The sequence below is a fragment of the Alosa pseudoharengus genome, unplaced genomic scaffold (assembly GCF_046254945.1).
Source record: "Alosa pseudoharengus isolate Yale_2024_CS ecotype anadromous, Long Island Sound unplaced genomic scaffold, YU_APseudo_1.1 YU_APseudo_1.1_scf_24, whole genome shotgun sequence".
Classification (NCBI taxonomy): domain Eukaryota; kingdom Metazoa; phylum Chordata; class Actinopteri; order Clupeiformes; family Clupeidae; genus Alosa; species Alosa pseudoharengus.
Window position 1 is genome coordinate 24,415,807 of NW_027468689.1, and position 17,500 is coordinate 24,433,306.

Here is a 17,500-nt window from a genome sequence, read left to right on the forward strand (position 1 = left end):
AAATGCATTGTGCATTTGTACATGAATACCAACAATTTGTACATGAATACCAACAAGTCTGCATAGGAATATTGTGTGCGCACAAATACAGTGAAAACTGTGTTTTAGGGAACGTTAAGGTTATTTTTACCTTGCTTTCACACGACAGCAGTGTTTTTGGGGCTCGAGAACCGAGACCTTTCCAAACGGGTTCCAGAGTAGGTTCTTTTAAAAAAAGGCAACCTCAGACATGTGATATGTGATGTTTGTGAATGTCACTCGACCTCCTCTTCCACTTGGGTGAAACCCGCTATCTTACCCTCGTTCAGACCTTCTTTCCATGACCCTTGAGATCAGTATAAGGAACATGCCATTTTTCTAACCATCACAACCAGTCCAATTAGCCTCATTCACTGCTTGTTCTGTGAGCCCTGCTGATAGGTTCTGTACTGTTCTGAAAATATATGTCACATCAAACTTGACCCACTGCACGTAACTTCACAACCTCCCAAAAGAAAAGTTTGACAGTTCACCTCTAGTCTTCCATCAGAACTCCTAGGCATACTCAGTTTGTAACTTGTTCTTTTTTTAGTTCTTTGATAATTATTAACTTATAACTTATCTAATAAAGCATAGCTCACTCTTGTCTGCCAATATACTCTTATCTATTTCAGATTTAGGTCATAAACACACGTCCTCTCTTCCTCTCACTCTCTCACTTCTTGCTCTCTCTTTTTCTTTCTGTGTGTGTACGGTGTGTCCGCATCTGTGTGTGTGTTTCGTGTATGTGTATTTGTGTATGTATGCGTGTGTGTGCGCATGAGATATGTTTGTCTGTATGGATAGTGTCCACACTGTATACATTATACATTATACATACACATTTGCCCTACAGGCATCCGTCTCAACCAACAGGCAAACACACAGCAGCTATTTAGCATAGCGGAGAGCTCTGTGGCCATGGTAAACATACTCCATGTACAATATGCTCCATATGTTTGCAGCAGGCGATCTGAGATAGAACCTAAAAGAGAATTCATATATCTACATATTCTGGGAATGTCTCCTAAGACTTGGTGGCCGATGTCATGCCAACGCTGCTCTGCCAGTGCTGTGTGTTTGCCCACTGTAGGTTACATAAACCCCATGAGGAGTGTGTGTGTGTGTGGGGTGTGTGTGTGTGTGTGTGTGTGTGTGTGTGTGTGTGTGTGTGTGTGTGTGTGTGTGTGTGTGTCTGTGTGTGTGTGTGTACTTTGGTAGAGTGATGGCAGTGTTTGAAGACCAGTGGTGACAGAGAATGAGCACACAAACATATTTTATACATTCACACGTATAAGCATATAAGGACTCACACACACACACACACACACACACACACACACACACACACACACACACACACACACACTAACGCCCCACACTCACTCACGCCCCACACTCAAACCGCAAATGAAAATATGTATACTCTCACACGCACATGCAGAGACACACACACACACACACACACACACACACACACACACACACACACACACACACACACACACACACACACACACACACACACACACACACACACACACACAAACAGAAACAGTGATGTGCTGGATAAACACCACAGCCCACTTAAAACTGTCACATCTGTGATTTGTCATGAACGTAGGGTTTTACAACAGAGAGAGAGAGAGAGAGAAAATGAATGAGTGAATATGTGAGTGAGTCTTAGACAGACAAAGATGTATCAGACTGAAAAAAAAATGGAAAATTCCCATCGCTGTTCTGTGCTCCACCACTGCAGTACTTCACCCCAGCCACCCCAGCCCCCCCCCCCCCTTCACTCACACACACATACTCACTCACTCACACACACACACACACACACACACACACACACCAGAACTGCGTCTGCCAGACACCACAGCCGTTTTATTTCCCTCCCCCAGAGACTTGCTGACACCTCGAGACCGCAGGACGACCAGCCGAGGAGTCTGTGAAGTCACTGAGAGCCCAACGGATGATTTACTTACTCACTCCTCTGTCCTCGTGGAAACGCTCGGATGTTCTGCTTTGTCTTTATCTCTCTCTTTCTGCTCTTCTCTCTCCCTCCTTGATCTGTCTCTCCCTCTCCACACATTTATACTCCCCTCTCACTCTCTCTCCCCTCTCTCTCTCTCTCTCTCTCTCTCTCTCTTTTACCATCCTCTCTTGCATCTTCTCTATCTCCAGCTCACCTTCCCTTCTTGCTGTATCCATCTCCATACATCCATACATCCTTCTCTCCCTCTCTCTTCACCTTCTTTAACATACCTCATCCTTCAAGGTCCATGCTCTTGACCCTTTAAGTCTTTGAGTGGATGTCTGCCTGTATGGTTGATGTTTTTTTTTTTAAATGTTTGATCCTAAGGGCAGGGTTCCTACGCAGTATGGAAAACCTAGAAAAGTATGGAATTTGATTTTAGTAATTTCCAGGTCTGGATAAGTATGAAAAAAAGAAACAAAGGTATGGAGAAATATTTGTGTTTCCAGACTATTTGCATCTACAGTACTAATCACTTCACTCAGGTCATAATAAACCATTCCTACTGTTGTGTAGCTTAAGTTGTCAGTCCACATCATCAAGAGAATGGGGGTCCTCAGAAAAAAATCTCTCCCACAAGGGGACCCGGGTACCAAAACCAAATCGAGAACCCCAGTTCTTTGCATGTGCCCTATACCTAGCTCTGCTATTTTCGGCTAAAACACTGGTAGACTTTTTTGATTTTGTAAAAGTTACCAAGACATGGATACTGCATTATCTGATAAACTGTTATTGCAAACAAATAATACTGTTTACGGTGATTTCTGAGGCCTCTGCCAGCAGTGCACTTGTCTCCAACATAGTATGCTGTATCAAATGTGAGTGCACCTTCCAACACAGCACTTCCCCAACGAAAAGTATCCAACAATGGGCAAGTGTTTTCTGAGGGCTAACAAGTTAATAATAAACATTATTATACAGCTCTTCACAATGCTAGTAGAACACTCCATTGACAATGTCTAGAATATGGTCAGAAAAATCTACCGAGAAGTTTGAACATTTGAGTATGGAAAAAGTATGGCATTTTGAAATGGAAAATGTGTAGGAACCCTGTAAGGGTGAGGTGGGGGGTGGAGACCAGGACAGAATGTAACATTAAGACAGTAGTTTAAAGGGTGGGGTTTTGGGTGGGTGGCTTTCGGATGGGTTGAGATAGTGAGTCTGAACACGAGGCCTAGATTAGTCAAATGACTGTAATCCCGACAGTAGGACCATATGTTAGACTAGTGTAATGATAGTAATACTAAATAATCCAGCTGGCACATGAAAGTGACAGCATGCTGTATCTGCTAGTTATTATGAGTCCTGATGTTGGTTCTTCTTGTGTGATCACAGAAGGATTAGCGAGTGTTTACATATGCTTGTACAGTATGTATTCAGTACAGTAATATCAATAGCTGTATGCATACTGTGTGTGTGTGTGTGTGTGTGTGTGTGTGTGTGTGTGTGTGTGTGTGTGTGTGTTTTGTACTGTGTGCAAAAACTGGTACTAGTAAGCACAAATAGGGACCTCTGTGGGAGTGTGTTTTTGGGGGTTAGCTCTGTTTCCGAGGGAAAATTCATGGTGAGGCCGCTGGGTTGTTGCTTCAGCTGTTTGTTGCTGGGGCAACCTGTTGACTCAGAGGATTTTAGAGGCTGTGTGTGTGTGTGTGTGTGTGTGTGTGTGTGTGTTTGTGAGTTTATGTGTGTGTACATGGGTGTGTATGTGTGTATCTATCTGTTAGTGTGTGTGCACATGTTTGTGTGTATGTTGCTTGGCAGCAGCAGACTGACTGATTTGTGATGGAAGGGTCAGAAGAGCTTGACCTCTAGTGTCCATTTTCTCGTCCTGGAAGCTCATCCAGTTGCCCCTCTCTCTTCCTCCAGTCCCAACCTCACTGCCTCCATAAACAACACTTTCTGCTCCGTCGCATGCTATGAATAAAACAACAACCATCACCCATCATTTCATACGCTACTGTCATTTCTTTTTACTGGAGCCATAACAGTATTTTCACAAAGCAATATTTTATTCTTGTGTATTGACACAATGCAGGAGATAATAGGTGATTCAAAGTTAATTTCCAACAGGAATATTTATTTATTGTCATATTGACATACATTGACCATAATGTGCCAAGGTATGGGGTAATGGTGTAATTAAGGGAGGGGGGGTGTAACAGAAAGCATGTAGCCTACTGTATAAACCATCACAAGGTAATTACAGTTTAATGGAAGCTGTTCAAAGAGATGTTGACTTTGACTAATGTGCTCGACACTTAGGCTTAATGACACTATAACTCCCTGGGCAACACAGTTATCTCGTCTTATAATAGTCAGCTAGTTCTCTTCCTCTTTGTCTCTTTATCTTTCTTTTCTTCTTGTGCATGCCTGTGCTCTCTACTTTTGTCTTCTTCTTCTTCTTCTTCTTCTTCTTCTTCATCTTCATTGCTTCTTCCTCTTCTTGCGGTTTATGTATCATTATGTGCAATGATTGCTCAAAATTGGGCAAAATCATTAAAGAAAGCAAGTCAAAGAGGCTAGATTGTCTTTTGTTCTTTGCCTTTCCTGTGTGAGATTGTTTCCTGTGTGTCTTTTCAGGCATTCCAATAGGGCCCCATGGCAACAGCATGATAGTTTTCTGACTTTCTGTGTTTTATCGTGCAAAGTAATAGACTTTACATCCAGAGGTCTTATTGCTGCGGTGTTAATCTGAGTGTGTCAGATTCTGTGTCTGTCTCTCTGTCTCTCTTTCTCTCTCTTTCTGTTATAACCGCTGCTGGACATTCTTCAGTCTTAAGGTCATGGTCAGACAGAGCTTCAGAGCTGAGAGGAACCGCAGGAGAACATTTCTGGTCCCTTCCTCCACTGCTGCAAAGTAGGGGGGATAAAACAGTAATCCCCAACAAAGCTTTGCCCTGGTTAGCAAAATCAAAGACCTGCGGTTACAGAACATGTGTTTTAATCAAAATAAGAAGGAGGGAGAGAAAGAGGGAGAGAGAGAGCCCAGCCAACCACATGCCTTTTTTTACTGACAGCGGCCATTTTGATTTTTTGAAATGGCTCTGATTCATGGCTGTGTGTCTGCATCTTTTCCTTTGATGGAGATCCTCCTGGTCCTCTGGACCCTCATCAGACTAGTCCCTAGTGCCCTCTGGGTAGCCAGTTTCCCATCGGGTCTTTCTACTGAGATGTGTGTGTGTGTTTGTGAGAGAGTGAAAGAGAGAGAATGAGAGAGAGAGAGAGAGATTGAGAGACAGGGAGGGAGAGAGAGAGTATGTGTGATTGTCTGTGTGTTTGCATGTGTGTCAGCATATAAAAGCCTGCAGTGAATTGTGACATGTGTTGATTAAGGGCCCTAAATCACTCTGTTTGAACTGAAAAGACAGCGACGACAGCGTAAGAGGAGCATTAGATGGAAAACAAGCAAAGCGAGACATACCAAGAGAGCCTCAGGACAAGGCAAACAAAAAGAGTGGCATGCACCATGGTATTTCTCAACAGTAGATTTCAAGTTGACTTTTCCTACCCATTGCCTGAATGTGCGCTGTTGACTCTTGTCAGATACAGTACAAAGAGAATCAATGTCTTACCCTATTTCCACCGCTCCTTAAAGCTCAGATTCTGCCATAACTGCTACTATTTCATGGTTGTAGTTCAGTTCAGCCATTAGGTTTAGGTGTTAGAAATTAGAAAGTAGGAAGGAAGTAAGTTAGTAAGTAATTTGTGTATATTTATAGTTATGGTTGCTGTTATGATTACAGGAGTACCTCAAAAGCATTAAAAAAAGGGATTGCACCTACATGTTCTCTGTAGTGTCCTGTTACCCTCTACACCTACATGTAGTGAAATGGTACATTTCCTTTGGGTGTTTTGTAGAAGCTCTTTAAGAACTCTCTGGCCCGTGAAGCCTCCGTTTCAGTGTGTCCCTAATCGTGTTATAATGAAGCGGAGAGAGAGAGCCAAAGAGGCCAAGCCTTGAGATGGCTGGACAGCTCTCTAGTGGGGAGCAGACACTCCCTGTGCGGCGTGCGCTCTACTCAATGGAGGCTGGGTTCAGTGGCGGCCTGTGTGTGTGTGCGTGTGTGTGTGTGTGCGTGTGTGTGTGTGTGTGTGTGTGTGTGTGTATATGTATGTGTGTGTGTATATGTGTGTGTGTGTGTGCGTGTGTGTGTGTGTGTGTGTGTGTGTGCATGCATGCACGCGCAACATTCTGACATGTGTACTCAGTCACCCACATCAAGCCTCCCTTAACTGAAAGACAGCAAGGGCATTTACTATATAAAAGCTCAAGACAGATGCCATATACCAAACAGGAGACAGAAGCACATTTACTTTTTTTTGTCTTAGTCAAAGTTGATGCCAAATTAGATTTCTTGGCATGACATTTCATTAATGTGTGCCCTTCTGCTGTCCTAATATAATAACTGCTCAGTTTGTGTTTTTTATTGAGTACATGAGGAATGCATTTCATATTATATACTTTTTGGTCTGTGTTTGTGTGTGTTTGTGTGTGTGTGTGTGTGTGTGTATGTGTGTGTGTGTGTGTGTGTGTGTGTGTGTGTGTGTGTGTGTGTGTGTGTGTGTGTGTGTGTGTGTGTGAGAGATAGACAGTCTTTACTACCTGTTTCGCGTGACACCGCAGTCGGGTTTCTAAGTCAAAAGACACAGAGAGCCCATAATGAGACAGGAATGATTTGATCACAAGACTGAATGGATGGCTTAACGTTGTCCCAAATTCTTCCCATTCTCTTGCTAACGTGTTGAGAGCGACTCATCCCAACGCTTTCAAACTCTGACCACCCTCACACCTCATTTCATTAATCAGTCCACACATATAAGCCAGTTAATCTTTCACAAGAAGAATGCAGAGATAGAGGCAACTGAGCTTTTGGGAATAAAAGGGAGACAATTCTAATTCAATGCACTTTTCTTGTTTTTTAATGAAATTCAGCAGTGTGAGCGCACAAAAAAATGTAATTCTTCATACCCAGTCCTGTGTCTGTAATTGGTTTAAAAAGTGGATCAGACTGAGACCTTGCTTTAGAAGCATAGAATGTAGAGGTACAATTTGATTGGCTCTTGAAGGTAGAGGTGTAATTTGATTGGCTCTTGAAGGTAGAGGTGCAATTTGATTGGCTCTTGAAGGTAGAGGTGTAAATTTGATTGGCTCTTGAGCTCAAACATCCCCAAACCTCTGGCCAGAATCTTTGACTGTACCTTTAATTCCCAGCTACCTCAACTAACCTTTATTTAGCCTTCAAGGCCTTGGCATTTTGTCTGTAAGCCTCTCCGTGCTGCGCTGCTGATGGAGTATGGGGCGCATATGTAATCTGATTTATAATCTATTCTGTGCTGATGCACCCCAGTGCTGCCGCTGGCCAGGCCTAAGTTGGGGGGGGGGGGTTGCTGTGGGGAGGCGGGGGGAAGATTGGAGGGGGGTGCAGGACTGTAATCATTTTATGTCTCCCTGCTGCAGCGGGGGCTATAATTAGGCAAGCTTGATTTGCCCGGTCGTGGCCGCGGCGCCCATGTGAAATTGCAGACCAGGGGCCGCGCCAAAAGTACCGAGAGAGGGGGGGTGGGGGGTGGGCGGTTTTTCAGAAATAAACTGGGTGTTTTTTTGTACCACTACCTTTTTTCTTACGCTCATACACTCTTGGTCTATCTCTCTTTTTTCACATTCTACCACTTCTTCTCTCTTTTTCCCTCTCCCTCTCTCTTTATTTCTCTTGGTCTCTCTAAGTTCATGGTTGTCCATCACTTAAACCTGAAAGGATGAAATTATGGTGTTTGTGTGTGTTTATGTTTTTTTTTTTGTGTGTGTGTATGTATACGCATGTGTATTTACATATGCACTTTAACTGCAGCTTGAGCAAAGCAGCTGTGCAACAAGTAAAGCCCCCTGCAGTTTTATTAGAACAGTTGTTACTGTGTGTGTGTGTGTGTGTGTGTGTGTGTGTGTGTGTGTGTGTGTGTGTGTGTGTGTGTGTGTGTGTTTTCATCACTCCCTTGAGAATGTCTTTGTCACTTCCAAAGCTTTTAGCAACAGGCACTATCAATCGAAAAGGTCTTATAGGACTTTTTAAAATGCCATAAACTGACTTTCCTTTTTACTCAGATATACTTAATGATATATGGCAGTCTGCGATTATTTTGGCAGTGGAGGCCATGGTTTGGAGCACTGTGAATGTATTCGCCCTGCATTTAGAGGCTGATGCAAGGGTATGTGGCGCCCATTTTAAGAGTGCATTGGCAGTCATGCATCTTTTAGTCTCCCTGCATTTCTCTATACATCTGTCTTTTCATTTCTTTCCTTCTCCCTCCATGTCTCTTTCCCCTCTTCTCCCTTTTTGCAGCTCTCTCTGTCCTCTTCTACTGTATTTCTCTCTTTTTCTCTCTTACCACTCTCTCTTTCTATCTCTCACTCCCCCCCTCTCTCTGTGGGATCAGTGTTTGGCTGGATGGCCTGATAGCCGTGCCTCAGCACTAATGATCCCTCAGACTGCAAACAAACAGGGGCGAGTGGGGGAGAGAGCCCAGGCTCCCAGGTCTGAGACTAACAGGAGGAGGAGGAGGGTTGTGATCTCACTCAGACTCTGATTCATCAAGAGCAAGCGTAAATACTACACATTTGTTTCTCCTCAACAGCAGGGTTCAAGGAAGGGACTCGATGGAGCTCAGGGAAGGGGTGTGTGTACTGTAACTGTGTGTGTGTGTGTGTGTGTGTGTGTGTGTGTGTGTGTGTGTCCACGTGCGTTTGTGTATAGCTGCATATAGCTAGCTAATCCATAAGTGTTTTAACACCCTCATCTCTCTCTCTCTCTCTCTGTCTGCCTCTCTGTAGATATGGAGTACTACACTCAGAGCGGTCAGTTTGGAGGATCCGCGCGGGCCTCTCCCTCTCGTGGCGTGTCCCCCTCCTCGCCCCTGCAGCCGTACCCCGTGGACGAGGGGGGGAGACTGGGTCTGACCCGCGGGGTGTCCCTCTCACTGCCCTCCTCCCCGCTGCTGCCCCCACGCCAGCCCTACATCACCCCACTCCGCGCCAGCAAGAAGTCCCCAGGTGAGGGTGATGTACACACACACACGCACACACACACACACACACACACACACACACTAGCACACAGAGTGTCCTCTCACCTGCTCACCAACCTCACCAAAGTTGTTCAAATGTCTTAAATGTGCAAGGTGGTGCACAACATACTTCTACAGAGTCTACCTCAGGCAAACCATATGAAGCCTGCCATATGAAACGGTCCCATGCATCTAGGCACTCATTTGAAGTCAGTTTAACATTGCACAAAATTCAATCTTTCACCAGCGTTCACATTGACATCTGCATTAGGTTATAGAGGGAACTTTATAAAGTTCATGGTTTCCACAACACACTTTAAATTTAACACAGCACAGAGGGATATTCCAGTACAGGGTGTGTGTCTTCTCCTGCTACTACTACACACACACACACACACACACACACACACACACACACATACATATAGAAGTGTGTGTGTGTGTGTGTGTGTGTGTGTTGCAGCTGGGTTTTAGGTTGTGCCCTCTGGTTTGTTGGCTGACTTGGCGTAAGTTGCTTGTGGTGCCATCAAAGGCCAGCTTAATGTAAAACAGATTGATCAGGAACAGTGACAGGAAAAAAAGGAAGCCAAAAACAGAGATCTCTCTTTCTTTCTTCCTTTCTTTCTTTCTTTCTTTCTTTCTTTCTTTCTTTCTTTCTTTCTCTCTCTGTGTGTGTGTGTGAGAGAGAGAGAGAGCGCGAGAAAGAGAGAGAGAAATTCAGTGCACTCAAACTATTCATTTAGATTGAAGATGAAAAGTATTCTCTTTACTTACTGACTTGGAACTAAGCTTGTGGTGTGTGTGTGTGTGTGTGTGTGTGTGTGTGTGTGTGTGTGTGTGTGTGTGTGTGTGTGTGTGTGTGTGTGTGTGTGTGTGTCTGTGTGTGTGTGTGTGTGTGTGGGTCTGTGTGTGTGTGTCAACTATGGTACTCAACTATACCATGCTGCCTTCATCTCAGTATCTCTGCTGACATCTTGTGGACAGAGAATGTCATTGCCTCTTAATCCTCAGGCTTATAGGGACTGCAGACCAAACAACAGACTTTCACCACTGACAAAGCTAGTGCCATTTACAAGTCATTATTTTGATTATAAGTAGATGTATTAGGCTACACACTGCTTGTAGTGAGCAAGAGTAGTGTGGAAATGGTAAGCTAGTCCTGCTTTGTTTACGTTTCGGTTATGCACCTGTATATCAGGCTATCCGCTAGCAGCAGACGCATTAACTGACCCATCAGGATTCAAGAGACATTTGGCATTGCGGTGTGTGTTTTGAAGTCAGCCAGGTGTGCATTTGCCTTTACGTGGTCAAGTGTAGTTGCAATCATTGGTATTTCAGTATCCTCACATAATTTAGTTTTCTCAGGTAGTCTAAATATGCACTGAACATGCACAATGCCAATCTTGCTTGGTAACACACACACACACACACACACACACACACACACACACACACACACACACACACACACACACACACACACACACACATACCTTACTCTCAAAGCTCTGATTTCTTGCCTGATCAGCACTATTACCAAATCACCTGTAGATGGCAGTCTCGCTCTAGATGTTGATGATCCTCTCTAAACTTTGAGCGCTGTTGTCAATCAAAGAAATACAACTTATACCCTGTGTGTGTGTGTCTTGTGTGTTCTCTTGTTTTCCGAACACTAATCAAGGCCCCAAAGATGGTATAAGTGAAGTTGAGTGGCCTCCTTCCTTTAATCAAGAAGCCCCATATGGTCAACAGACACTAATCCACAGTTTACTGCCAATCAAACCCACGCTACATTGGGATTATTGCCGTGCCTCACTGTAATGATATTCACCAGCATCAGCTGGGCTACCCACACTAACACACTTACACATACACGCACACACACACACACACACACACACACACACACACACACACACACACACACACACACACACACACAGCCGTACATACATAGCCACATGCACGGACATGTAAACATTGCACAAGGACATGAAAAATGAAACCTCACACATATACAAAGACACACTGCACACACATACTGCACAGGTCCATAACTTCATACATATACATGTATACACACGCACAGACACACACACAACTCCTTAGATACACTGTGCACACACAGGTTCATAATCTCTCTCACACACACGCGCATGCACGCACGCACGCACGCACGCACACACGCACGCACGCACGCACGCACGCACGCACTAGCCTCTCTCAGTGTACAGGAAGCGGGTGGAATGTCTCCCCTGTCCAGCCTCACATTGAGCTTATTTATACAGCCTCGTATGCATCTCCAATGCATGGCGGCCGGCCCCTCAGTGATCCGAGAGAAAATAAGCATCTGTGCCGACAGGAAGGTGGACATGGCCACAGGAAACAGCTCAGGCAGGTGTGAATGGAGACGCCAGAAGAGAGGAGTGGACAGGGGAGAGGGGAGGGAGAGAGAGGGGAGACCAGGACGAGGAGCTTGTGGTTGGACATTGGTACTGAGGCTGACAGGCAGCTGAATGAAATGACAGCTAACCACACACTTCTCATTTTCCTCCTCCTGTGGGGGGTCTCTCTCTCTTCTACATCTCTCCATTCACTCTCTCCCTCTCTTTCTCTCTCTCTCTTCTACATCTCTCCATTCACTCTCTCCCTTTCTTTCTCTCTCTCTCTTCTACATCTCTCCATTCTCTCTCTCCCTCTCTTTCTCTCTCTTCTACATCTCTCCATTCTCTCTCTCCCTCTCTTTCTCTCTCTCTCTTCTACATCTCTCCATTCTCTCTCTCCCTCTCTTTCTCTCTCTCTCTTCTACATCTCTCTACTTCTCTCTATGAAACTCTGTGTCCCTCTCTTTCTCTCTCTTTCTTCTACATCTCTATTCTCTCTATCAAACTCTGTCTCCCTCTCTTTCTCTCTCCTTCCAATGTATACGTCTATCTTTTTAAGCTGGAAAGTTGTTACTGCCGTAATCAGGGCAGTGCAGAGTACACACTTATGGCCAGAGAGAAAGAGAGAGAGAGAGAGAGACAGAGAGGGAGAAAGAGAGAGAAAGAGAAAGGGATTGAGGGATTGTGTTTTGTATTTGAAAAAAAGAGAAGAGCGATTAGACAACTCTTCCCAGAGATCCAAGTCACTCACCTCAAATCCCATCTGGAAAGACTTAATTCACTAAAAGACTGTTTCTCTCTCCCTTTTTTCTTTCTCTCTCTCTCTCTCTCTCTCTTTTTCTTTCCCTCTCTGCATGTTGTGCTGTTTCTACCTCTCTCGCTGCCACTCTCCCCTCCCTCTTCCCGCCCTCTCTCCCTCTCCTCATCCCCTCTCTCTCTCTCTCTCTCTCTCTCTCTCCCTCCCTCCCTCATGCTCCCTCCCTCTCTGGCGCGCTCTGTCGCTCACACTGTGTGATCAGGTCCGCTCAGGAAGCCCAAGTATGTGGAGAGTCCTCGGCTTCCCGGAGATGCTCTTGCAACAGCACTGAGAACCAAAGAGCTGTACCACAATGGTGAGTCCCTGTGTGTGTGTAAGAGAGAGTGTGTGTGTGTGTGTGTGTGTGTGTGTGTGTGTGTGTGTTGCATTTCTGTATGCATGCAAGTTTTTTTACGTGTGTTGTGCAAGTCTGTTTGGATTGGCATGGGTGTGAGAGACCGTGAAGGTGGTGTGTGTGTTTGTGTTTGTGTTTGTGTTTGTGTTTGTGTTTGTGTTTGTGTGTGTGTGTTTGTGTGTTTGTGCATTATTTTACATACAGTAAATAACAGGTAACTTTCTTCAAGGTTTATGTGACTGTTTGCTACACAGCTGCTGAAGTGACATGCTGTGCTTTCTAACCTGTGTGTGTGTGTGTGTGTGTGTGTGTGTGTGTGTGTGTGTGTGTGTGTGTGTGTGTGTGTGTGTGTGTGTGTGTGTGTGCACAATTGTACATTCAGTGCTGGATTGGACTGTGCTTGCAATGAGATAATTTGAAGAGTGTTTGAGGTGATAATGCTGTTATGGTGTTGCTAGTTGGCATTTCAGAGAGTTTACAGTCAACTGGCAGCTTCCTCTGCAAAGTGAAAGTGTATGTGAGTGTGCTTGTGTGCATGAACGTGTGTCTGTGTGTGTGTGTGTGTGTGTGTGTGTGTGTGTGTGTGTGTGTGTGTGTGTGTGTGTGTGTGTGTGTGTGTGTGTGTGTTTGTGTGTGCGTGTGTGTGTGTCATTAACTAAGCCTGTCTAGTCTGCCTAATACACACACGGCACAATACACACAATGCATTAAGACTGGTGACTGCTCCCTCCTCCCATAGAATGGACTGTCCTATATGTAGCTCTAATTATCTCCCTGTCCTGTTTTTGAGTGTGTGTGTGTGTGTGTGTGTGTGTCAGTGGATTCTGCCCCTTGATCGTGTAACTAGCTGGGAATGAGAGGTCACATGTGGCCCTTTGTGTGGGTCATTCTGCAGCATTCCTGTAGGAGATGTGCTATGATAGCCCTTCCTCAAAACACACAGGAGCTCTCCAGAGGTCAGCCAGTTTCATTTTACAGCCCACCTCCACATTGGCCTAATTATGCAATATGGCCATTTTGCATTCAACAATTCAATGGCATGTTTTTTTTATGGAGTGGTTTACATACAGTGTGTACTGCCTGAGAAGACAGCATGTACTCTGTGGATACGTCATACATAGCACATCAGAGCCACCCAGTGTTCTCATGTAGAAGGTAAATGAATATTGATATATCAGTGTGTTAGTGAGAGTGACGTTGGTTCTACTTGGGTACTTGGGTGTGCATTCAGTCCGATTGAGTCATTCTTTACATGCGTTCTCTGGCAAAGGTATACTTTCACCTAGGCACTTGCACTTACTGTACATATAGTGACACAACACATGCTAATATGAGTTCCCATCATGAGGTCAAGCTCTCTCTCTCTCTCTCCATTTTCTCCTCCCTTTCTTCTCCATCTGTATGTCTTTCTTTCCCTTTGTCTCTATATATTCCATCCAGCTCCACTACCTTTGCTTCCTTCTATCAGCCATGAACAGGAGCAGAATTGCTCTCATCCACTACCAGTCATGGCATCTAATTGCGTTGTGTTCGTAACAAGGTTAACACTGGGTCATTAACCAACCGCCGCGACCTCTTAACGAGCCATACACAGCCATAAATCCAGTCATCACATCATATCATTCCCCCGACTCAATTCCCCATTGGCCGCAGTGACACGGCGAGTACCGCGCAGAGCACGAAAAGCATCCCACCCACAGCCTAATTACCGCAATCAACAACAAGGGTGTTTGAACCGCTATTAGATCCAGCAAACTAATTCTCTCGTCTTTGCCAGTAATGGCCCTAATAATGGCTTCACGGTCGCAGAGGTGGGCTGAAAGGACAATGGCTGTTTTTCTCCCGCTTGCCCGTGACCCTGCAGCACTCTGTTATTGGTGTGGGTATTGTCAGTGCACTCTGAGGCCCAAGGGCAGGTCACGGTTGGAGGATGTTTGGGGCCAGTGTGTGTGTGTGTGTGTGTTTGTGTGTGTGTGTGTGTGTGTGTGGGTGTGTGTGAGAGAGAGAGGAAACAATGATGCCAGCGTTCAGTTATGAAACCATCTTTATAGCTTGAAGTCACTAGATGTTTCTGTGGATCAAAGCTTCCGACACACACACACAAAGTTACACACACATAGACGCCATGTAGCCATAAACACAAATATAAACTCATATATAAACTCAACAGGCAAACACAGACAAACAAACATACAAATATGTATAGATGCATGGACACATGCATACACACATATACAACATGCGATAGATCAGAAATGTTGCCCATCGGTCCCTGGAGCGGTTCTTTATGTGTTTGTCTGATTTTTTAAGGTCAGGCCACTTCTGTGTCTCCTGTGACTCAGTTCTGTTCACCTGACTCTCTCTCTCTCTCTTTCTCTCTCTCTCTCTGTCTCTGCCAGAGTCACACACACACACACACACACACACACACACACACACACACACACACACACACACACACACACACACACTCACAAACACAAAAGCATGCACTTTTCCACAGGCTGATTCTAGGTCACTTTCATGACTCAGTCCCTGGGCTTTAGAGTTTTCGCCAACCCTGAAGGGGGACCAAAACTCAATATAACCACACTGCTGCTAACACACACACACACACACACACACACACACCAGCATTTACCAATATCCCTGCCTAGTGCTCTGACTCAAAATGGCCGCCCTGGCAGCTCTAATTTGTTCCTTCCTTGTCCATCACAGGAAAGGGCATGTGACTCAGGACGTTGTGTTGTGCTGTGTTGTGTTGTGTTGTGTTGTGTTGTGTTGTGTTGTGTTGTGTTGTGTTGTGTTGTGTTGTGTTGTGTTGTGTTGTGTTGTGTTGTGTTGTGTTGTGTTGTGTTGTGTTGTGTTGTGTTGTGTTGTGTTGTGTTGTGTTATGTTGTGTTGTGCTGTGCTGTGTTGTGTTGTGTTGTGTTGTGTTGTGTTGTGTGATATGTTGTTCGTGGTGTGTGGCTCTGGCGTGTTCTCGACTCACACTGATGAGAGTGCAGTAAGCATGTAGTCATCCAGCCTCCACTTTTTCTCCACACTGCAGCCACAATGGATGAAATTATGATCAGTGCTCACAGAGACGGCACTAGATTACTGTCCAAGCCTGTGGAGAATGATTATTACACACACACGCACACACGAACACACACACACACACACACACACACACACACACACACGCACACACACGCACACACACACACACACACACACACACACACAGACACATACACACACACACACACACACACAAACACACACACTGCTGAATCGAGTCATAGTCGTACAAATGCTTGTTATGCATGAATTTATCACCTTCATATAAATAATTTGGCTGAAAATTGGAAATTGAGTACTGTGCTCTGTACATTCCAATGATGGAGAGATTCTCAGCAAAAAGGAAATTGACAAAAAGGCAGCGAGAGTTCTCTTTTTAAACTTTTTTTAAAAAAGATTAGATTAAATTATTATGTTATGAGAATTGTTATTATATCATGTATTGGAATTTCAAATGGAAATCTGTTTGTCTCGCTTTCATCACAGCACATGTAAACACTGTCCAAGCCTGTGGAGAATGATTATTACACACACACACACACACACACACACACACACACACGCACACACACACACACACATTCACATACAAACACAACATATACACACCAAAACAGCACGGAAACATGAGGGAACAATTACTGACCAAATCTGCACTGGGCCCCAAGTGAAGGGATGGGATGTTTTCAGCGTGAAGCTGAGGGGGCACAAAAACATTTTCCTGGAAAGGTTAAAGGTCATAGGTCAGAAGGGCAATGTCACAGTTATGGAATTCATACCTGCATCACACAGACACACACACATATTCAAACTCACACATATGCACATACACTGTCACACACGGACACACACACACACACACACACACACACACACACACACACACTATGTCTCTCTGTCTCTCTCTCTCTTTCGCTCGCTCTCCCTCCCACTCTCCCACGTTCTTAATATTCTCCCCCATGTTTTTTGTTTTTACCTGCAGTTGAAATGAGAGCGCAGAGCTGATTTGTAATGCATTTCAGATGGAACTCATCGTCATAGTAGTTAGTCTCAGTTGTATTCTCCCAGTAAACACCGCCATAAGTACCCTCCTTAAACACCCCCCCCCCCTCATAAATACCCCTGAGGAAAAAGGCTCCCTCATCCACTGGAAGGCAAACAACTGACAGTATAGCTAATGAGAGCTCTCTTTTAGCCAGGTTAGAAATCTGCCAGGTAGCTCTGATTCAACCCCCATTTTGAGGGGATGTCGAAAAGGGGGATCTATCGCCATGGTAATGGCAACATCACTCCCATGCCCAGACATTATGGTTACAGTTACCCTTCTTTTCCATGGTTCTCCCCTCCATGCCTACATCCCACCACCCCTTTAACCACAACCCCAATAGTGCTAACTACCGCTAATGAACATCACAGATCACCAAGCCCCTATTCCCCTCGCCTCGTCGCCTCCCCTCCCCTCAGTAAAATCGATTTGTCTTTTTTTCCGTTTTTTCTCCTCCTTTCTTCCCTTTTTTTGTGACTAGACCTTAGAGGTTTATTATTTTCCCTCTGCCACCCGCCATATGCTTTCTCCATTATGAGTTAAAATAATCCCTTGGGCTTGACAGGCCTGTAATTTAGTCTTCAAATTGCATGCACACCAGTGTTTGTTATGGACCTGCCGCATGTCAACAGTTTGAGGCTGTGTCGCCCACCACGGCCACAAACCGATGAGAGAGCACTCATGGACTCTAATGTGGAATATATTGATAAATAATGACTTTCAATTATATCGTAATTTG

At 44.7% G+C, this 17,500-nt stretch overlaps 1 protein-coding gene across 1 annotated transcript in view; it reads left to right on the plus strand.

Moving 5' to 3' along the window:
* The window catches only part of LOC143142571 (protein TANC1-like), a 71,973-nt gene that overhangs the window by 12,366 nt on the left and 42,107 nt on the right, over positions 1 to 17,500 (plus strand). Inside the window, exons 3-4 of the mRNA XM_076303541.1 lie at positions 8,883 to 9,101; positions 12,519 to 12,611. Coding sequence (XP_076159656.1) covers positions 8,883 to 9,101; positions 12,519 to 12,611 — 312 coding nt within the window. The remainder of the gene's footprint in view (positions 1 to 8,882; positions 9,102 to 12,518; positions 12,612 to 17,500) is intronic.